The sequence below is a fragment of the Barbus barbus genome, assembly GCF_936440315.1.
Source record: "Barbus barbus genome assembly, chromosome: 2".
Classification (NCBI taxonomy): domain Eukaryota; kingdom Metazoa; phylum Chordata; class Actinopteri; order Cypriniformes; family Cyprinidae; genus Barbus; species Barbus barbus.
The window spans coordinates 19,578,126-19,601,588 of NC_136730.1; the positions used below are offsets into that span (position 1 = coordinate 19,578,126).

A 23,463-nucleotide genomic window follows, 5' to 3' on the forward strand; every position below is an offset into this window, starting at 1 on the left:
CTTAGGTAACTACTATACAATCCGCATTTGTTTGGTGGATTAAGAAACGTTATTAATGAATGCAAACGGCATGATATTGATGGTAAATATTAAATATACCTCAGTTCCACGTGTGCATTTGAAAAAGTCAAATAAAAGTCTTTTATGAAAATAAACTATATAGGCATGATTCCAGTTACACAATGAGCTAAATATAACTGAATTATGTTGAGAGGATGCTTCAAAGACTCTTTTATTGCTTCTAACAGATTACCAGTTTTTTTGCTAATTGCAGTTATCAGCTTGTCAGAAAGGCTGTTTCAAATGAACTCTCTATGATAACCTACTATTTATTTAACCAACTAAATGTTTTAAGGGGGACTTCTAAGGATTTCAGTAAAGACAAATTAAGTTTAAGAAAAATAAATGAACCATTTGAACTTTGTTGTATTTGTCCTTTTATATACTGTATATCTTTAATTCTTTGCATGTCTGTCGTATATGTCTAAATACATCCTAAAATGTGTCAAACAAAAGGTTCCCAAGGTTTGATTTATGATTTTGTCTTTTTTTATATCCATGTTAACTGTCAGGAAGCTAAATGCACGTGTGGCCGTGTGTGAGCGTGTGTCCGGGTGCAAGAGTCTGTGTTTTCTCTGTTTGAGTGCATGTACCCCCAGTTCTTTGCTCTGCTGCTGAGCTTTGATCTTTTCAGACACTATGGCAACCTAGTTACCTAATAGGGACCGTAGCCATAGCAACACAAGTATGTGATCTGCTTTCAAGGGCAGCCATTTCTCTCATGCCGCCTCCCTGCTGCCTGGTTACATTTGTATGTGTTATTTGGGTCCGCGATTCATCAGACACGTTTATACATGAGAACACAAAGTTCTTCACATAATTATCACTGATGCTATTCTATGTCAGTAACGGTATCATTACAGTCTGTTGGATCTGCCTACATATATCTAACGCCGTTCATGAGGTACATAAACAAAACTAGTCCCTGTGGGTAGCTGAGGTATTTACAGTGATAATTACCTCGCCAGTAATTACATACCTGTGTTTATGTGTGTGCAAGAAATCTCAACCCTGGTTATTCACCTTCTTCAATTGTGGTTATCATAAATTACCATCCACACACCCTCACACACAAGAGGCTGAACACCTGTAAAATTCTGGAGGATAGCCTGAGTTGAGGTAAGGAGACAAATAGTAACACTTCTGAATGCAGAGCACTGCAACAATGGGGTTTAACCTGCAGGAACAGCAAAGCCTCTGTGGCAGCCCTGCCTAGTGTCCAACCAGTGCCACACCATCAAAAAATATTAAGACAAAATTTGGATAAAAGCTTGGGAGTCATCATGAAGAAATTAATAAAATGTAAAAATATGAATGTTTAATTGTCACTTAATGGAGTAGAATTTGAGTTCAATGAATAAATATAAATCTATTTCCAGTCAGGTTTTTTTCGCAGATTTACACATTTTTATTAAACTGTGTGTGTGTGTTTGTGTGTGTGTGTGTGTGTGTGTGTGTGCCTGGCATTCCCTATATTATAGCGACCAAACAAGTAATACTAGTAATTTAGTCATTTTTAAATTACTAGTATTTTATACTAGTAATAAATAGAAAAACCATGTCATATAGAAAAACCTTTTTTTTTTTTTTTTTGAAAATCTAAAAATGCTTTCTGTGAGGGTTATGGTTAGGGTTAGAGGATAGAATATACAGTTTATATACGCAGGTTTGCATATGAAAGAAAATTAATACTTTAATTCATCTTGGATGAAATTAATTTGTTTAAAACTGAAAATAAGACTTTTACATTATCACAAAAACTATTTCCAATAATTGTGTTTTTCAACCGTCTATTCATCAAAGAATTCTGAAAAATGTATCAGGGGTTCCAAAAAAATATAGGCAACACACACACACACACGCACGCACACACACAGATAGACATGTATGATATCTTATATATTTATTATTATATTATATATACTGTACAGTACATTATTTATACCTGGTTAACATCTTGCTTAATTGAGCATTGTGCAAAGGGAAAATATGTGGTAAATGTATACAACCTGAATTCCGGAAATGTTGGGACATTTTTTAAATTTGAATAAAATGAAAACTAAAAGAATTTCAAATCACACGAGCCAATATTTTATTCACAATAGAACACAGATAATATAACAAATGTTTAAACTAAGAAATTTTAGAATTGTATGCACCAAATTAGCACATTTCAAATTTGATGCCTGCTACAGGTCTCAAAATAGTTGGGACAGGGGCGTGTTTACCATGGTGTAGCATCTCCTCTTCTTTTCAAAACAGTTTGAAGACATCTGGGCATCGAGGTTATGAGTTTCTGGAGTTTTGGTGTTGAAATTTGGTCCCATTCTTGCCCCATTCTGAAGAGTTTGTGGTCATCTTTGACGTATTTTTCATTTAATGATGCGCCAAATGTTCTCTATAGGTGAAAGATCTGGTCTGCAGGCAGGCCAATTCAGCACCCGGACTCTTCTACTACAAAGCCATGCTGTTGTAATAGCTGCAATATGTGATTTTGCATTGTCCTGCTGAAATACATAAAGCCTTCCCTGAAATACACGTTGTCTGGAGGGGAGCATGTGTTGCTCTAAAACCTTTATATACCTTTCAGCATTAATAGTGCCTTCCAAAACATGCAAGCTGCCCATACGTATGCATTATGCACCCCCATACCATCAGAGATGCTGGCTTTTGAACTGAATGCTGATAACACGCTGGAAGGTCTCCCTCCTCTTTAGCCGTGATTTCCAACAAGAATGTCAAATTTGGACTCGTCTGACCATAGAATACTTTTCCACTTTGAAACAGTCCATTTTAAATGAGCCTTGGCCCACAGGACATGTTCACATATTGCTTCCTTTTTGCATGATAGAGCTTTAGTTGGCATCTGCAGATGGCATGGAGGATTGTGTTTACCAACAGTGGTTTCTGGAAGTATTCCTGGGCCCATTTAGTAATGTCAATGACAGAATCATGCCGATGAGTGATGCAGTTTTGTCTGAGGGCCCGAAGACCATGGGAATCCAATAAAGGTCTTCGGTCTTGTCCCTTACACACAGAGATTTCTCCAGTTTCTCTGAAACTTTTGATGATGTTATGCACTGTAGATGATGAGATTTGCAAAGCCTTTGGAATTTGACGTTGAGGAACGTTGTTTTTAAAGTATTCCACAATCTTTTTATGCACTCTTTCACAGATTTGAGAGCGTCTGCCCATCTTTACTTCTGAGAACCTCTCTAAGATATCTCTTTTATAGATAATTATGCTACAGACCTGATGTCAATTAACTTAATTAGTTGCAAGATATTCTCCCAGCTGAATCTTTTCAAGATTTCTTGATGTTTCAGCCCTTTGTTTTCCCCGTGCCAACTTTTTTGAGACCAGTAGCAGGCATCAAATTTGAAATGTGCTCATTTAGTGGATAAAAGTGTACATTTTTTCCGTTTAAACATTCTCTATGTTCTATTGTAAATAAAATATTGGCTCATGTGATTTGCAAGTCTTTTAGTTTTCATTTTATTCAAATTTTAAAAAACATCCCAACATTTCCAGAATTCAGGTTGTAAGTTTGTGGTAATTGTCCATGAAATAACTAAAAATAAGCATTTTACAAATCTTACAATTCCAGAAATATGGTAACCTTGAAGCCATGGGTTTAGGCATATGGCACTAAAGCGACTAAACCTCCCATCGGCTGACAGCAAATCAGACAAGTAATTTTTTTCAAGTCTTGCACTGTCCTTTCTTTAAATAATACATTACAAGTAAGAGAAACCTTTTCACTGATACAAAGATCAATGCTGTGCTTGGGAATAGGGCAGGATTTCACTTGCAGGTTGGACTCCAATTAGAACTGAAATCAGGAAATCCCTGGAGGGTCTTGCCTGTTTGGAGCCATTATATCTCAGAGGGATTAGGAGATCAGATTCCAAGGAGATTCCAATAGGTCTGCTGGACGTTCCAGTTTTAAAATAACTGCTGTTTATATAGCTCAGTTTCCTTAAGTGAATGATAGTTACATGTTTTATGACAGGACTTCTTCCTATGCAAGACATAACCTCCTCTGCTACTCACTGGAGGTGAGTAATGAGCTGAACTATCTGTGACTGTGCTGATGATGAGGCTGAAGGCCACTGAGCATGTGCAGTAAGTCTGCTCAGGGCCTTCTGCTGCTCATGCTGTTACTTCATCTTCCTATGCCGTCACAGGATGGCCTGCCATCGAGCAGCCAGCCCTGAAAATTTAATGAACACCAATTAAGCCTTCACAGTCGCTTAAGTGGTTGGAACTACTGGCATAAGAGATGGAGGAGCTCTGCGAGGAGATAATGAAGAAAGAGATAGAAATAGGGAGTAAAATGGAAAAAGGAGTTGATTATAAAAGATTATAAATATATAAATAAAAATATATATATATATAAGTTATGAACTTATTTTTTGTATTATGATTATATTCTCTTGATGGTATTATGCTCTCATTGATATTATATAGAATATAATATCATTACTACATTGTTAATATTAATGTCAAAATATTTAATAAATCCAATAATGTTGCTATACCCTTTAATATGCCTTAATATGAATGATAAAACATATATTTTTTCATTAGTGTCATTCTGTAATCTTTATCAGTGCTGAGTTGAGAGCAGCCTAGACTACATACTGACTGCATGCCCACATGAAACATCGACACATGCATTTCATCTACAGCTCTTTGCTGTCTGCCCTTTCATATCTCCTCTGGTGGGAACCCTGTAAAGCAGCCAAGCCCCCTTTGACTCTCTATCTCTCTCATCCTATCTCTTATATGACTACAAAAGAAGCACTGGAGTGTGTGTATACAGATTTTTTAATGCCCCACTGGAATAAGCTTGAAATGCACACTAAGTTTATAGAATATGCATATAGGAAAGGCGAGTGAATATGCAGAAAAGAAAACTTGTTGTTTTCGGCCAACATATGTAGCCTACTGCTGCAACTGACAGAGACTCATGCATCATAAATTGGGTCTACAAATACAGAATAACTGCATGAATGAACTTAGTCTCTGTGCAATGACATATGCAAAATCTACAGAAAATAACCCCATACAGACCAAAATGTTATTTAAAATGCAAGATGACATGTTTTATTGTCATAGTGCATGGCATTTTTATGAAAACTGAACATCATTGATTTTTAATGTGGCTGTCTACCAGAAATCTCCAGAGGACTTTGAACGTTTTGTTGTTGGAAGCAGTTCTGGAAACAGTCGGAGTACTTTGATGTTAGTGCTCCTCCATTAAATACAGTCCAAGTATCTCCTTCATCACAAGATATAATGTGCATGAAATGAAATCTTGAAATGTAGGCTACTCAGGTGGTAATCTAATTACATGTATTCATATCTGTAATGAAAGGGGATCTTGGAAATATCCCAAGTTCTTCTTTATTTAACCCAAAAGCAATGGTCGCAAGTTCTGTCGTTACCAATAGAGTTCAATGGAAATAACGACCATAGTTAGCTAGCAATGCTTTTGGGAAAACACCCCTGGTTGATTCTAGAACAGACACCTTCAAATGTAGGCTATGACCCAATAATCTGAAAAACTTTGACTCTCATAGTTTTTCAGAAAGATGTGTCTAGAGATATAATGTGAACAGAAACTTGCTCAGTCAAAATCAGTATGTTAATAGAAACTTATGCAGCGTTCACGCCATATCATAATTGTAATTTCGAGATGACAACACGTGACGTTCTGGGAGCTGTTCACACCCTTGGACTAGGAGACTAAACTTTTGCATTGTCAATGCCAAAACATAGCGCGTAGGCCTAATGAATTTGAGGTGGTCAGGTGGTAAGTCGTAGCTCTCAGAAAACTCCCAGTTCACAAGTTGTAATTACAAATTCTACAAGGACACGAAAGCTTTTTAGAAGTTGATATCTCGTAATTACGGTTATGGCATGAACACACCTAGACTCACCCATAGATATATACGTAGATGCCTCATTAGCGACTGTTGGGCAGATATATTTAAGCCGTCTGCCATATTGTAGTGGTCCACTTGATGTCATTCACCATAGTAATCACTGAATATTTGAAAGATGCCACAATCCTGCACAGCTGATGGTCTGCGAACCCAACGGCTCTGTGCGAACCTACAGTATGACGAAGGACATCAAGTGGACCATTCCAAGATGGCGGCCAAATAGGGCATCTATGTATGTCTATGCTTGGAGCGGTCGAATAGGGTGTCTATGGGTGCTTCTCAAACAGAAGGCTGCATCCTACCGAGGCTGCGTCCATCCTAGTTCAGTCCTTCAGAGTCTTGTAGGCTAGAGTCCTAATCACCAAGAATAAGATGGTCTAGTAATTGCGCCTGGCTACGTCATGTGTTCCTGTCCTCACAGTCACAGCATGAAAATACTATTAAACTATTTTCATGAAATGGAATGGGGACAAAGGATTGTGGGTGATTGAAGGTTGCAAAGGATACATCCCATGCATCCTTCAAATTCAGCTGAATGAAGGACGTGAAACGAAGGCTGCCTTCCAAGGATCCTTCCGTTTGAGAAACACCCTATAAATGTCTATGGACTTACCTGACTGAATAAATAGCTAGCACATCCGGTTTAGTTTTAAAAACATCTAACTGTAACTCTGTCGCCCCCTTCAGTACTGACTGCAGACCAAAGCAACAGCGCACGTCAAATGTGTTCAACCGGACGTAGCCTTGCCCAGTATCCGTTTTCTTTAAATAAATGTTTCCAAACGCCATATGATTGACTCATTAGATTGATATAAACAAAAGAGACCAGCAATCATTACAGTTTTCTTACATATTTTAGCAAGATCTGTGATTTCCTCACAACTGTAAACACAAAACTACAAACACTAAATGCAAAATAGCCTACAACTCAAATTAACCAAAAGCAATCAACACAGTGACAGACACAATGGTTATTATCTCGATTATTTAGAGAAAACGTTTGCAAACAATTTAGGAAATATATATTGATTTTTGCAAACATAGCTCTGGGATTTCTGACCTGAATTTCAAGTTTTATCGATATTCAGTTTTACTGAGTTTTCACTGCAATACAACAGCATTGCCCTCTGCTGGCTACAGTATCACACTGCAGGGTACAGCAACTTCACATCTTAGCGAATGATGATGTTTACAGGCCAACAACAAATCAGAAGTGTGGGTTTTGTAAGCTTGTTTCAATAATACCGTTTGAACCATTTGTATCATTCAGAGTTTGCTAACAAATTATTTAATAAAAGTTGGCTACATTTATTATTAATTACCATTTGATCTCTCCTTATAAGAATCACTTAATTAGCATTCAGTAAGCATAAACATAAATGGCCATGGACAAGCAGCAAGGATTACAGTCTTCAGAAGACAACACGCACAATATACACACCACAGTTTCAGATTCACATCTGGATAATAAGAAAAAGGTGAAACATTTTATTTAATATATTTTTATATCACAAACACCAATAAATAATTTATTCAGCTCATGGTAAGAAATCAATGGGTTGATTTACTCGAAGATACAGTAGGTTTGATGTTGGGAAAGCAACAAAGGCCTTTAACTGGTCACCTAAGTTTTAGTTTAGACTGTGTTTATTTAACACTATAACACAACTATATCTAACTATAACACAAATGTGTGAAAGCTTCAAGATATAACGTTTGTACCAGTGCTTTTCAAACCTAAGCTTTGTTTTCAAAGATTATAAACTCTACAAGATGAACCATTTCCATGTTTCCTGTGTATTTACAGAGACTGAAGTTGTAGTGGAGTGGAGGTTAGCGTATATAGACTGTTTGAATATAGTGATCATGATATAATGTGATGACTGTAGTTTTTGCTGTGGTGGTGTTTGAATAGCAGTGAAGGACTCTGAGCTGGTTGGTGTACTTAAAGACTTTCCTGAAAGCAGTGTTTGGATATTTAAGTGCTCTGTGGTATTTGGCAGATTTTCAGGAGCAGAGGAAAGGTGCTCACAGAGACATTAAGAGTGATTCACCTCTGCAGTCAGAGAAGGCAGATAATGAGATAATACTATTGCAGTGTTGAATGTTGAGTAACGTGCTTTGATATAAGAGATAACAGGAATAAAAGCTATTAATATGAATGAGAGTCATAATGGTTTCAGACCCCAAGGTGTGCACTGAGTCGACAGAGAGCGTCTCCTACAATGTCCAGCTCATGTCTGAGCTCCTCGACCACATCGTTGATGCTGGGCATGTCCTTCAGCACACACACGCTCTGTGTGTACGGGTTATACCGCAGGGAGAATGGACGCTGGATTGTCTTTGCAAATTCACTGTGAAGAATAAAATGGAGGAAATATATGGTCAAAGCAAAACAACAATGATATGGCGTGCAAAAATAACAAGTCGCGTATTTAAAAACAGATTTACCGCATTCTAAATTTGGCTTCCTCGAAGCTCTCCGAAACAAAGTAAACATCTTGAAAGGTGGTGATGAGACACTCCTGTTTACAGGTGACATTGGGCTCAAAGGACAGGATTTTAGCAGAACCTGAGAGAGAGTGCTTCAAAACAAAACAAAATATATGTGTTTCAGAATCATTCACTTTAGTTAAATTTATTAATAGCTGTTACAATACTGTTCAAAATATGGGGTCAATAAGATTTTTTATTTTTTTTTAATTGATACTTTTATCTAGCAAGGATGCAGTAAATGTATCAAAAGTGACAGTAAAAACATTTATAATGTTACACAAGATTTCTATTTAAAATAAATACTGTTCTTTTGAACTTTCACAATACAAATATTTTAAACTGTGACAAATTTTTCTTCAGAATTAAATCAGCATATTGGAATGATTTCTGAAGGATCATGTCACAGCGAAGACTGGAGTAATGGCTGCTGAAAATTCATCTTAAAATATATTAAACAGAAAACAGTTCATTTAAATTGTAATAATATGTCACTATATTCCTGTTTTGAGTCTGTGCCTTTGATCAAATGAATGCAGCTTTCGTATCTTTTAAAGATATTTAAAAGGTGAACTAGTATTCATATTTATTGTTAAACTAGTTATTAGATCGTTCGAAACATAAAAATATTATTGTTGTAATCTATCATTTTAAAACTGGTAATGTGTATCTACCTTAAGTTCGCTGATAGAAGAGAGAAGCCCAGCGCCGTACGCTCTGAGTGAACCCTCCTGCTTACACAGGCCAAACTCCACCGTGAAGAAATAGCACTGCAATGACACACACACACCAACACAACAACCATCAAAACTAGTGCAAATAATCTTAAGGCTTTATGCCTATATACTGTATAAACAGCAGGACAGCAAAATGTATAGAAATACATACTGTTGCTAACTTCTGCACAGCATCATCAGACGCCCCGAGAGAAGCCAGTCCTAATTCCTGAGAGAACTGTGCAAAACTGGGTTCAGCCAACAGAGGAACATGACCTAGCAGCTCATGACATGTGTCCCTGAAAAACACAGACATAAAGATTGTTGGTTAAATAAGACAGAATAAGGCCTAGTCCACAAGACATATACAAACAGTGTGCAAGTGAAGCAGGAGCAAGCTCGCATAAAGATTGAATGTGGACTCAGTATCTGCTGTGCTCTGTGCAGAAAATGATTGATTTCTGGATTACTACATTGAGCATTTCTTTTAAAGGGCACCTTTATGCTTTTTATGATTTCACTTTTCCTTTAATGTGCAATAAATCTATTTGTGCATGTAAACCATCTGCAAATATACAAAGCACAACAAAGTCCACACCAAATGGAGGTAATCTCTCCAGTAGAAAACACCTGCCTAAAACACTTTGTTTGTAGTCCTGCCTTAATTTCCATGACTTCGCTACATAACTGTATAATAATATTTACAGTTTCTCATGAGGCCTCAGAAGCTAAAAACCCAATTGACCAATCACAACAGACTGGGCCAGCTGACCAATCAGAGCAAACTTTTTTTTTTCCAGAAAGGCCGGCTTTAAAGAGATGGGAACTAAAACAGAAGGTTTCAGGCAGAGGTAAAAAGAGGTGCTACAGCAGCGTACAGTATGTTTTTTTGTTTTTTTTTACTTTGAAATCATGTAAATGTATTCTAGCAGACCAGAATAATACATTTATGACTTTTAAATAAGCATAATAGTGGCACTTTAATAACGTCCATAAATATAAAATTATTATTGAGAGCATTGGCTATGAAGAATTATTACAAACATGATCATTCTGAAATCATGTGACCAAGTTTCAACATTGCAATGTTGCTGAAAGAATGTCAGCTTCAACTATTGAAAAAAACTAAAAAAAACATTAAAACAATGTTTAATGCCAAATTATTGTAAAAAGGTCAAAAAATACTTTAAATCAATGTTAAAATTTTAACAAGATCTGTACAAAAAAAGGTAAAATAATGCTGCAATAGATCAACTTTTATTTAATATTCAAAACTGAAACAAAATTAAACTGTGATTTAACCTTGATCCATTAAGTTGATTCACCCATGAATGGAACCCAAACCCTAAATTGTAAAATATAAACTGCTTAAATCATCTGGATTCAGTTTGATTAAAAGGTGATGTGTTTGTTTTCATTTCTGCGTGTTCATGCATCAGGTGTGACAGACAGCGGGTGTTGCCTTAACAATGGGTGCTGCTTCATAAAAGCCTATTTCAAAAGATTGTGTCAATAAACAGGCCTGAAGAGATAAAGGGATATACATTATGCTTTGTACTCACGGTTCAGGAGTGTAAAGAGGATCTGAGCTGTGACGCACATATTGTGTACAGTGAAACACTCTGAAGGCCAGACCAGCCAGAAAGTCTCTCGGTGACAAGTACCCAGCAACAGGGCGAATGGTGAAGCCAGTTCGCTCTGAAACACACATACAGCAGCTTTATAACTACTGCCCTCTGTTGGCCACACAACTAATACTTCTCACCAGCTTGTATTGTATCAATTGTAAAGTTAAAATGTATCACATACTTTATACTGATCGTGTGTGCTCACTCTCACCTCTCAGGAAGGTGGACACGTCCTCCAGCTGTGGTATGTTGTCCTCTCTGTAGCCACAGAACTGGGTGAGCAGAGGCAGGTTGTTTAGGTACTCTCGACAGGCATGTGTGGGGTACAGCTTATTCAGCTCCCGGAAAACGACACCCCACGTCTTCACCTCTTCCTCTGTAAACTCAACACGTGGTATAGGTTCTCCACTGCAGAGTGAGAGAGAATCGTGTGAATATTAAAGATAAATATGTGGAATTAATGTAAGAGTTTTAAAACCTTATTGTTAAACGTACTGTTTGTAACTCATGGCAAGATCAGCAAAATATTTCCTTCTCTTACGATAAATGTTGTCTTTGAATCCCTGAAATCATATAGGAACAAATGCATACGGTTTTCATACAAAAGGTCATGGAATTTTTTAGCAGCTCAAATACTGAAGAGCGTTACATGATCATGACATAAATACTAGTATCAGTGAATTTCTATAGCCTAATTCTCGAACAAAAAGTAAGACAATACTGACCGGATGATCCGCGTCCAAATCTGAACCATACATCAGAACACGACAGGCACTCTTATCCAGATCTGAGATCTTCTTGGGGAACCAAGGCACCTCAGCAAGATCTGAAAAATGTATTTTGACAGTGTTACACAAGATTTATACAAAGATTTCTGTGCAGTACTCATTTATCTAATGAAGGAGTAAAACACAGTACCGTTTGCAGGAGTCCAGAACTTATCAGGTGAGTCCATGGTTATGATGCTTGTTTGTTTGCGGAGCAGCTGAACGATATCTTTTAGAGTTTCTCGATCGCTGTCACAATCCACCAGTACTTCCAACTCTGAGTTACGCCGCCGGGACTTACGGGACTCAATATGCAAAAGCTTTACCTGGCTGTCCTGTTTATAATGAATAAAAATGTCATTTAGCCCACTTTAAATTTAAATGGAAAATTTTCAGTTTGAATAATATTTATACAAAATACATTTATACATTCATTTGTGTTATAAATATATTTGAAGACATACCAGATGTATAATGTGTGATAACTTTTACACTGCAGTGGCATGGAATGAGGTAGAACTTGATCTTGGACAGTGCATACTTTCCATTATAGGATTATAGAAGTTATTTTTTATTATTGCTTTAGCTGGAATTACTAAACATCTAGCTACTTAACCATTAATGCCTTTTTATGTGTCAGTTATGTATAACATGATTCTACTGAGGCTGAAAATAATCAAAGAAAGAAAGAAAGAAAGATCAGACAGGTAACATTTAAATAAGGGAGAACATTAATGTACCTGAAATAATTTTAATGCTTTCACAAGCCCTCCGACTTCATTCTTCAGAGAGAAGACAATTGCTGCATGTTCTCTCTTGGAGGAACGTATCTTGTCTTTGTTCTCGTCTGTTTTATGAAAAGTCGTTTTGTTCAACTTAATAAATGAGAGAGAGAGAGAGAAAGAGAGAGAGATTGTAATCAGTATAATTGGGTTTTAGGTGTCTTTTCACATTAGCATGACAATCTCGCTACTACAGCAGATGTTTAATATCCGTGTGCTTCTGTTTGTTTTTGACATGTTTTTCAAATAGGAAATTGTTATTCACAGGCAAATAACATGGAAAGATCATTATTTTCAAAAGGTTGGGTAGGATGCTTCATGCCATCAAATATAGGCTAGGATATGACTAGATCTGGTGGACAGCAACAGGTAAAAGCCAATGAATGACATTAACAAACGACCATTTCAATATTCAATATTGCAATATTCAATGCACAAGTGATCAAAGTTCATGCACATTCAAAAAAAAAAAAAAAAAAAGGATCATAATTATTAAATGCATATTAATGATGTTAAAATATAAATATATATCAGCTATTTTTTAGTCTTTAGACTGCACTACACCCTTTAATTACCTAGGACTATCAGAGCAATAAAATTATTTTTATCATCCGTTCTGACAACTCACTTTTCAAAAATGTTTGCATTTTGATATGTAAAAATATTAGCATAAATGCTACACGTATGTCAAAAGTTCTTCTTACCTCATTGTTGAGTTGCTTCTCTTCGTAACTCTTATTGATGGAGTCAAAAGACCGACCTCGACGCGGTCCGTCAAGCTTGTTGGAGAGCATGGATGGGTGCTATATTCTTTTATAGTAGAATATAGGGGTGCGTGGCTCAGATAGACGCTTCTGTCAGTCTGATAATGATGTTTTCTCTCTGGATTTATAAAGAGATCTGGCGGAGGAGGGGGAGGAGCGCGCGGCTCTGGAAAGTCCGAACTGAGAAGAATTTCACTGGAAAAGGTTGAGCAACCGAAAACGATTCGAGCGTTAGATAATTATGGTGCATTAATAATAATAAAAAAGGAAAATAAAGTGGGGGAAAAAAAATGTGTTGTTAATTATTGATAGAACGTAAAATAGGACCAAACAGGATTAGCTGTCACTTTTTTATTTTACTCTAATGATTAAAATTATTTTCAGTCACGTACTGTACTTTAAAGTTTACTGCCTGAATGTATGCCAGTTTACTGTTTTCCCAAGATCTACAGGAAAAATATATGTTGGATATCTGTATTCATTTTTCACAAAAATGATATAATTTAAGGACAATTTTAAACTATAGTAAAACACATGCAAAACCGTAAAGTTAACCAGATAACACAGAGACAACAAGCCCCAGAGCTATTGAACAGCTTATTTTGCTTATATTGATAATTATCTATATCATATTGCTTAGGCCTCACCCTAAAGGGTCAGCTAATAGCATAATAGTAACATTTCATATTTATTGGAGTATGCTAGGCCTTTTACAAAATGTCAATAGAATATGGCATGAATTACCAGCTTATCAGTAGTTGAGCAAGATCACAAGAAAAGAGAAGAAAAAACAGAACAAAAAGGTAAGGAAATGTAAAAAAGAAAAAAAATAGAAAATTGACAATGGCTCTGTGCTGATATGCTTCAGCACTATTGCCTGACAATCCATTAAAAGATTCATAAAAATCGTGTCGTAGACCTTGGCATTTAAACACACCCAATCTTTCATTCGGTTCATATTGTTGACATTCGTTTATTTATTTACTCTTTCCAAGGTTGGTCTGGGATCAGTGAGCTTTATTTCCACACCTCTGCGGAAAGACCAGTGATGAAGTGATGTGGATAACAGCAGGCCTAGATTAACTGGCGATGACTGATTCGGAATGTGCTCGTCACTGGTTCCTGTTATCTCCAAACCAAAGGCCCCAGTCCACACTATAGTTCCAGTCCGGGGGTGATTTGTTCCAAAGGGAGAAACATGGAAAATAATACAAGCACGTCAATGAGCACGGCTCAGATTAATAATGATGTGGTAGTTATGAGCAATGGCTGTTTACAAGCTCACACCAGCATTAATTAGCTCAAACGCAATATAATTAGGTACTGCTGTACGTCCATTTCCAAACAACATGACTAATCTTTTATTCAGACGTTCTCACGCTGCTACTGTGCTTTATTGGTCCATTGTCTGTGCCTCCCACTGTTTGGTCATTGATCTGAAAGACCTCCATACCCCTCTTCAGGGGGACACACAGACAGTCTTTTGTAAGGCAGCCCATAAGTACACATCTCATTAGGCTTTATGAAGTGAGAGATTCACCATCTATTGAAACACAGGCAGTTTATACCAGTTCCAACAGCATGTCGAGACTTTTTGCACTATTTAGTGCAAATGTAGAATAGCTTTAGCTTTGCAAACCAATTTCTTACAGTATATCATTAAAATGTTGAAAAGCAAGACGTGAGCAAATCAAAATGCTTTATACTTTATGACTCAAAGAAAATCTCATTTATATAACCACAACTCATTTAGAGGCAAGACACAGGAAATGCTTGAGCTTTTTAGTGGTAACAGCTATCTGGGGGTCAAAAAGAACCAGGGAATGAGCAATGCTCCATCTAAAGATGCATGTATCTTAATAGGGTTACCATGTACACCTTATATTTCCTTTTGAGATTATGTTCATTTCCTTTTGACCATATATATGATAATAATGTTTGCGCAGAACCGGTGACGTACAGCATGATTGATCCAAGTCAAGTCATGCTCGGACTAATCCAATGCAGCACTGGAGTCTGGTCTATTAGCATAACCTTCACGGTAGACACACAGCTTCTGCAATCAGAGACTTCATTCTGAGACAATTCAATCTGCACTCAGTCTCAGCAACAGGAAGTTCCCTTCAATCTTGGTTGCAAGGAAAAAAGCAATGATAGAGTAAGCTATGATACATATTGCGAGTTCATTGGTCTGTCAAACAACTTGAAGTTCCTTCAAGGTATTAGTGCTTCCTGCCCTCCCAGGTGAGCAGGACAAGTTATGTGACGCAGAACAAATGTGATGTCAGGAAAGATTAAGTCTGGTCATGATCACTGAGCTTCAGTTGAAAGATGACAGTCGTAAGAAATATTTGACCAGCCTAGTAAGAAAATCCATTACAGTAGGTTTTTCCCATTGCTAGGAAAAAGAACTAGGTAACTCTCATTAGTGGTTTAACTGAGCTGCGAGGCACTTGAGTCAAGTTTTGGCACGGTCTGCAAACTTTATGAGACTGTAGATTTTCATGTTGACCTTTTATATCTGTTATTTAAATGCAAATGTTCATTGATATACAAAGAAAGGAAGAAAATATCTCAGAAGCTCTGAGAGCTAATTTGTGTGACCAGGGGTAAACATGTGCGTCAGCATGCTGCATGTGCATCTGGCACGCTCAGCAATCTATGATCGCTTCATCACCCGGTATGGGATGATGGAGAGAGCAAAACAGAGCTGTGACAGGACAGAGGGGTATATCATTCCATCATAATCTTTTTAAAGCTCAAGAGGACTTCCGGTTTCATTTAGTGAAGTAATGACATATAATATTCCAAAAGATTTCTATTAAAAAAAGTGCTGTTCTTTTGAACTTTCTATTCATCAATGGTTTCCACAATATTAAGCAGCACAACCGATTTCAACATTGATTACAATAAATGTCTCTTGATCACCAAATTACCATTTTAGAATGATTTCTGAAGGAACATGTGACACGAGGACTGCTGTAGTCAGTTATTTTAACAGTTCTTTTAAAAAGTTATAAAAAGTTTTACTGACCTTTCTTTTTTTATACAATATACAGTACCTCTCAACTATTCTGAGGTAATTTCTAGAATATCATTAGGAGAATGGGATGCATTATGCAGAAAGCAAAGGAGCTTTTATTTTCAGTGTTGTGAGTGTGCGATCTAATAAAACTGTTTTTGCCAGGCTTACATTTAGACTTAACTTCTAACGCTGGTTGATGGTGATGTTGCATTAGAGTTTGTTGCAATTCAATTCATTATATGATTACTTAAAAATATGTTGCATTTCAGCATGTTTCTTACAATTTTTTGAGGAAATTTCATAATAGCAGTTACAAGAGAGGCTTGACATTTTCATAGTGCAGGTATAGATAACAGTCAACACGTAAATGGAAGAATTGAACGGCCATGACAGTAGCCAGACCAATGTAATGGACTAACCAAACAGAATGACTGACAGCTGTAGACACTCTGACAGACTTGACTGTACATGAGCAGTCACATTTGATTAAATTCTTGCTCGTATGATATACTGCCTGCCAACCATCATCAACCATATCCAGTTCTTTCTAAGTAAGCAACAAAATCCCTCAGAGTAAAGGATATGCGTGTGTGAGGAAGGCTTATCAAGTCTAGTCTACAGATGTCAAATATTTGCTAAATTCATTTAGAGGTCTACAAAAAATGAAATTTTACTTTATCGGTTCAGGGAAAGAGGGAAAAACAATGCATTGCCCAGTATAAACACTAAATGCTTACAAAATGTGACAAATTCATTATAGGAGATTTGCACATCTGTTTAATAGGTGGTATCATTTTGAGAGCAATATTTCATCATTAACCAAACTCCTTAGCCTAATTAAGTTTGACATTATACCATTTACAGTTATAAAGTAACACACTATACAATTAGTTCCAATATACTGTATAAATTTATTCAAGATAAAGGTAAATTTGTGTCATGTATGAAATTTGTTCACTAGTTTGTGGAAGTGGCAGATGCACCAAACAGTTCATAATGCACTGTTAAGTATACCAGCACTAACAAATTGGATTTAAAAACAGCACCATAAGTTGGTCATGACAGGAATTACCCTACTGCGAATCATCTCCCCAACCCTCATCTGAGAAAATATCAGCCTGTCGTTGTTTGAAATTGTTTTTGAAATCCTCATCAAAGTGCTCCAGGTCATCTTCTTTGAAAATACCCTAGAAAACAAAGAAAGTAAAAAAAATACATTCCCTAAGTAATGAGTCTGATCACATAAGAAATGTGAGAAGTGAGTGTCTGTGTATATGATGTGGTGTTCTCACCTTTGGTAGGTATCCCAGCAATTTTGTTGCATGCTGTTTTAGGAGCCTCTGTCTCTCCTCTTCAATGATCTTTCGCCGTTGAGCCTCTCTCTCCTTCTCCATAGCTCGCTCCTCTTCCTCCCTCTCCTGTTGAATATTTAGATTAATTAATTCCATGCCGTCTGTACTATCAGCGGTTACTGGTATAGTCTGAATCAGAAGGAGATAATGTCTAAGCTGCACATTTGCATGCTTGATTTGTGGCTTTGAGTCTTACTTGTTCAGCAAGATACTGCTGTCTCCTTTCTTCCAGTAGCTTCTCCACAGCCCGTTTGTGTTCCAACTGCTTCATACGGCGCTTCTGGGCATTCATCTGCTCAATGCGGTCATCCTCTGCAAACTTGGCCATCATCATCTGTCTAAAGGTCTCCTCTTCCTCTTTCTCAGCTTGTATGCGCAACTGCTTGAAGGCCATCATCTCCTGACATGTCTGCTGCAGCTCTAACCTCTGCCGGATCCTCTTCTCCATCTCTTCCTGAGAGTGACATAATGGTAAAGAAATAGTAAATGTATACAGTCTTGAAATATGCTTAATTTTCTTGGTTATTTGAAATATAACTGGGTCTTTTTCTAGATAGGCATCAGAAGATTAGTATTGCCAGGGTCGTGGTTTTCCCACACAATTGGGCTATTTTAAAAATGTCACAGGACAAATTGTTGTGTTGTGTGCTTTTGGGCCAATTTTATAGTACTGCAGCCACACCAGGCTTACTAGAGGTTACATTTAGACAGAAGTTTCACCCACATCAGGAATTTGAAAGCAGGTAAATTAAGTTTGCCATTATAGATTAATTGTGCATTTATGCTTGTGTGTAGACAAATCAAGAGTGAATGTGGAGGGAAAAAGAGTGAAACTTAAGAGGTATAACATACAGATTAAATAATTAATAAACGTGCACATACCACATAAAAACTAGTCTAGCTGAAATTATCAAAAAAAACAAAACACTGAGTAAATAAAATCTAAATGTTTATTGTAAGGCCCTTTATCTGTCAACTCAAAAATTGGTCTAGTTTTCATTACTTTTGGGTGGGTTTTGCACTAGAATTTTTTTCTGGGATCTGGCAACCCTGCATGAAATTAACCTGTCTTTTTTTTTTTTTTTTTTTGGAAAATGCAGTGTATATAGTAAAGTGAGATGTAGTAAGAGACACGGTAAGAGAGTTCTCACAATTTCCTGCCGTCTTGCAGCCTCGGCCTGCTCTTCTAAGTGAAGTTCCTCACGGACACGCTCCATCTTCTCACGCTCTCTTTTTTCCATCTCGATCTGCTCAGAGAGCTAAACAAAAAGGAAAGAATGAGCACTAAAACTTGAATCTTGATTACTTGCCTGTACTTAACGGTGCAGAGGGTGAGCTGTCATGTACCATTTTGTGCAGGGTTTCCTTCGCCTGTTCTCGCTCTCTAACTTTGGCCATCCTGTCCTCCTCCTTCCTCTGCTGGTAGTGGGCAAACTCAATGATGCGCCTGTTCTCCGCTTCCACCTTTTCTCGCTCTAAATGTCTCCACTCTGCTTGCTGCTTTTTAAAATCTTCAATGTATCTCTGAGTGGCCACCACTTTCTCAAGTCGTAACTGAAGCTCCCTGTCAATAAAGTTTGTCAGTTTCAAACCATCCTAAAACCATCTTACCAGCTCATCTAAAACAGATGATGTCTGCTTTCTCCAGAATTTCTGAACATTAAGTAGAAAATATTATATTCAGGAAAATGGGAAAATAAAGAACACATTTACCTCTGATCCTCCTCATAGATCTTCCTCACTATTTCATCCACCATGAGTTTCTCTTTAAGAAACTCCTCATAGGCTTCCTCTCTCTTGCGCTCCTTCTCCTCAAGCTGCCGCTCAAGTTCTTGCTGGTAACGCACTACCTCTTCATACTTCTTCTGCTCCTGCTTCTCCTTCTCCATCTCTGAACGCTCATGCTCATCCTTCATCTTACGGGCAACAGCAGCCTCTTGTCGCTGGTAGGTAAGATGTAAACTCACAATAAGCAAAACCACAAAATAAGAGACCCAAATGTAAGACACATATTTGCAGATCACCGTGGTCTCATATCGCATGGCTTCCTTTTCTGCCATCTGTGCTGCCCGTTCTCTGTTCAGGTATGCAGACTTGAGCTTTAACTCTAGCTCTCGAAGTTCAACGCTGCCAATAAAGCGCAGAGCTTAATAAATGATAAACATATATTATGCACTGCTATATAGTGCCATTAAGCTCTCCGGTCTCCTACCTGTTCTCTTTGATGTACTGCCTCATCTTCTCTTCTCGGAGTTTCTCATTATTAATCCTCGCCAGCTCCTTGGCCATCCTCTCTTCCTGTTCAATCAGCCTCTCTCTGAACAGTCTGTCCTCTTCTGCCTAAAACATACATTTTGAAGTGATTTTATTTATTTTCAAATAAAAATTGTAATGTTACATATATGTTTTGATTTAGAATAAACCGTATTTAGTGTCTGTTCTTAAATGCATGGTTAATGTTTCATGCATATTCTTAAAGGTATGTTCATATTTTTGGACCGCAGGAAAATTAACTGTTGGTCACAGCTAAAGGGGATCCTAACAAATAAACAAAAACGAGACCAGGCATCTCTTTTTGAACAGCTGACATAACATGAAACGAATAGAGTAAAATCAACCTTGAGAAGTGATTCCTCGATTTGTTTGCCATACTCTTCATCCTGCATTTTGCGCAGGAATCGCTTTTTCTCGACTCTCTCTTCGCACTGCATGTTGGCTTGCAGCTGCTTCTCTTTGGCGATGCGTTTGGTTTGATCTTCACGCATTTCCTCCTGTTTGCGGTGCTCCAGGATCATCTTCTGATGGTGGTTGCGCTGCTGGCTCATGAAAGACTACAAAGAGACGGTCTCTCATAAGTTCAACAACACAGCCTCGCATCGTTTGTAGCATCTGTAACGATTACCTAGTTCGTGAAACAGACTGCTCGTGGTTATTTGACTACTAATATCTGCATCATTCTTACCATTCCTCGGATGTGCTGAAGGTTTTGGATCAGGTCCGTCGAGTTTGCGATGTAAATGGTTTTGTTTCTAACTAAACAAAGTGGGAAACACCACACTCATTTGTTTGTGAGTCGTTGTCCTAGAAACGCCGGGCTTTCAGACCTGGGAATATAGACGAATATTATTGGCCAGCGCAATTCTTGCATAGCCAACCACGTGCAACTGGTTGCGGAAGTAAACATCCTTTATTTTTATTATTATTAAACAAAATAGAATACAATAACTCATAGAGGTAACAGCATAGTATAAAACCAAATAAAATAACATTCAACATCAAACCTTAAGGGGATCCACAATACATGTAAGGCAAAAAAATAATAATAATTCAAATTAAAACACAAGAAACTTGGACATCCGATCCGATGATAGTTTCGGGGCACGACCATTATTAAGTAATCTCAGTGAGGAGTAGAATAGTTTCAATTCGTTCATGAAATGTTCAAAGCAGGGGCGAGAGTCTCTCCACTTACAACAATGAATATGATATTTAGCAAGTAGGAAAACAACATTCACAATGTATGATATTGAATTATCTAAACCATCAACATAAAACAGGATATGGTTGATGTTGAATACAGGGATGTTTGACATTTTTAAAGTCAGCCAGTCTCTAACATCACTCCAGAACCGGCATGAAATGGAGCGGGTAAAAAAACAGGTGTTCTAGAGATTCATCAGTAAAATCACAAAAAGCACAACCTGCCTTGTCAAATTTAAATCGCTTGTGAAGAAAATTGGAAACTGTGACACATTTTGAAATGTGTTTCTTTAACTTTAGGCGGAATTGGCCATTTAACATATTTAGAGAAGGCTTTTCCAATCCCAGCATATCAGAAAGGTTTACAGGCACATTGTTTTTATTATAATCATGGAACAATTTAGATTTAAAAGCATCCGTAGCAACCCTATTATTGAAATTTTTATCTACTAATTTATGATGACCAATTGATAAATTCGGCAATATTGGAGTGACATCAGAGTAAATCAAAGTTTTCTGGATTAGGTGGCTACAGGGATAGCTTTACAAATGTGTTGATACTCTGTGAGAACAGTTTATATCAGAATGTTCAGCAAAGCTGGTGTGATCCAGTAGAACGCCTTTACAACCCATCAAGTCAGTTACAAAGAGAATTCCCTTGTCAAACCATTCAGCTTTAAATACTGATTTTCTGTTTATAAGTATTGTTCCACAGAACCGAACTGTGCGGAGTAAAGTTATGTGTGAATATCATTTTCCAAAAGTGTAGTATTTGACTATGAAATTTAGACAGTGCAAGTGGAATCTTCTTAATATTGAAATCACATCTCAGTAAAAAATCAATACCACCAAGCTTTGCAAAAATAACCCTAGGTACATAGAGTTGGAACAAGCAAAAAAAAAAAAAATTTAACCAATTAATTCTAAATGAGCCTATCAAGGCTTCAAAATCTAAGGCTTTTAATCTGACATTTTTATACTCTTTAACTAACTGGGACCTTTTTAAATAATGCGTTTTATTTCTCCATATAAATTGAAAAATGACTGAGTTGCCGTTCCTAATATTGTTGTCAGAAATAAACAAAGAGTGACAAGGATATATTAGCTTAGAAACACCTTCAGCTTTAGATAGAATAACTCTTCCAAATACAGTGAGATCTCTGGTCAGCCAGTGACTAAGAGATTCTTCATATCAACGACACGTTTCTCAATATTAACCTCCTCTATCCTACGAACATCCTTAGATATTGTTAAACCCAAATATTTAACCTCAGTCTGGACATTTATTGAGGCAATGGAGCCCTCTGGACAAGAGTGGATAGGTAACAGTACACATTTCTTAATATTGAGAGACAAACCTGAAGCATCAGAAAAAGCATTAATTAATTTTAGTGCAATATCAACCATACTTTTATCTTTTTTTTAAATTGCAGTATCGTCTGCAAATTGGTTGATCTTAAATTCCTTTTCAAAAATCTTAATGCCTTGTAAATTTAAATCATTAACAATAGCCAAAGTGAACATCTGCTAGTTAGAATAAATAGTTTTGGAGATATGGGACATCCTTGGCGAATTCCTCTAGACATCTTGAAGCTAGGAGTGATATCAGATCCCAAAGACACCGAACTAGTTATATCGGAATAAAACCTTTTGATTATGTTACTAAATTTGTATCCAAAACCCATACATTTGAATGTTTCTACAGTAAAACAGTGCTCAAGCGAATTGAATGCTTTATAAAAATAAAGAAATAATATTAGACTCTCCTTATCTATTAGATGACTGTAATCCAACATATCAAGAATCAGTCTTAAATGAAAATGTATATTCCTTCCCTTTATAAAGGCAGATTGACATTCACTAATAACTTTTGACAAGCCATTGTTCAGGCGATTGGCATATACAAGATCTAGTAATTTGTAATCCGTACACAAAAGGGTTATCGGTCTCCAATTATCGATCAAAAGTGGATCTCAAAAGTGGGCCTTTGGGATCAACGTAATGAGACCACGCTTCATTGAGGGAGAGAGATTTTGTCTTAAGATGCATTCACCAAGGGCTTCAAATAAAAGCTGACAGACGTCTTTCCAAAAGAAGACATAAAAATCAACAGTTAAACTGTCTAAGCCAGGTGATTTACCCATGGCCATTTGATTGATAGCTTTATCCAACTCTTCAATTATTAAATCATCCTCCATAATACTTTTAAAGTCAAGATTCAAGATTCAAGAGTTTTATTTGTCACATACACAATTATACAGAGTATAACCAGCAGTGAAATGTAGGTCAGGTCCGCTCCAAGGACAGTGCAATTATAAAGTATACAAATATTAAGAAGAAGAAAAGTAGAAAAAAAATAAAAATAAAAGAATAAAATAAAATAAAAGATAAGATAAAAAATATAAATATAAATGTGCAGGTCAGTATGTTGTTGACTTAAATAGT

At 36.9% G+C, this 23,463-nt stretch overlaps 2 protein-coding genes across 4 annotated transcripts; both read right to left on the reverse strand.

Moving 5' to 3' along the window:
- Window positions 1–6,849: 6,849 nt before the first annotated feature.
- On the reverse strand, window positions 6,850–13,299 carry LOC306880492 (tryptophan 5-hydroxylase 1-like). 2 transcript variants are annotated; one of them, XM_079434033.1, is made up of 11 exons: window positions 13,102–13,299; window positions 12,356–12,490; window positions 11,767–11,950; window positions 11,574–11,674; window positions 11,344–11,411; window positions 11,060–11,256; window positions 10,783–10,918; window positions 9,393–9,519; window positions 9,179–9,274; window positions 8,463–8,596; window positions 6,850–8,365 (listed from the first exon to the last, which is right to left on the reverse strand). In XM_079434033.1, exons 1-11 carry the CDS (start codon window positions 13,189–13,191, stop codon window positions 8,191–8,193), a joined length of 1,443 nt encoding a protein of 480 aa, XP_079290159.1. In that variant the 5' UTR covers window positions 13,192–13,299; the 3' UTR covers window positions 6,850–8,190. The 2 variants fall into 2 exon arrangements, with proteins under 2 accessions (XP_079290159.1, XP_079290160.1); XM_079434034.1 differs by lacking the exon at window positions 12,356–12,490 and having other exon boundaries at window positions 7,302–8,365.
- Window positions 13,300–16,273: 2,974 nt separating this feature from the next.
- mns1 (meiosis-specific nuclear structural 1) lies at window positions 16,274–20,652 on the reverse strand. 2 transcript variants are annotated; one of them, XM_079438139.1, is made up of 10 exons: window positions 20,501–20,652; window positions 20,157–20,369; window positions 19,751–19,878; window positions 19,563–19,665; window positions 19,252–19,481; window positions 18,886–19,102; window positions 18,690–18,797; window positions 17,735–17,992; window positions 17,479–17,604; window positions 16,274–17,373 (listed from the first exon to the last, which is right to left on the reverse strand). In XM_079438139.1, the coding sequence occupies exons 1-10, from the start codon at window positions 20,501–20,503 to the stop codon at window positions 17,260–17,262; spliced, it is 1,500 nt and encodes a 499-aa protein (XP_079294265.1). In that variant the 5' UTR covers window positions 20,504–20,652; the 3' UTR covers window positions 16,274–17,259. The 2 variants fall into 2 exon arrangements, with proteins under 2 accessions (XP_079294265.1, XP_079294266.1); XM_079438140.1 differs by having other exon boundaries at window positions 20,157–20,427; window positions 20,501–20,640.
- Window positions 20,653–23,463: the final 2,811 nt, after the last annotated feature.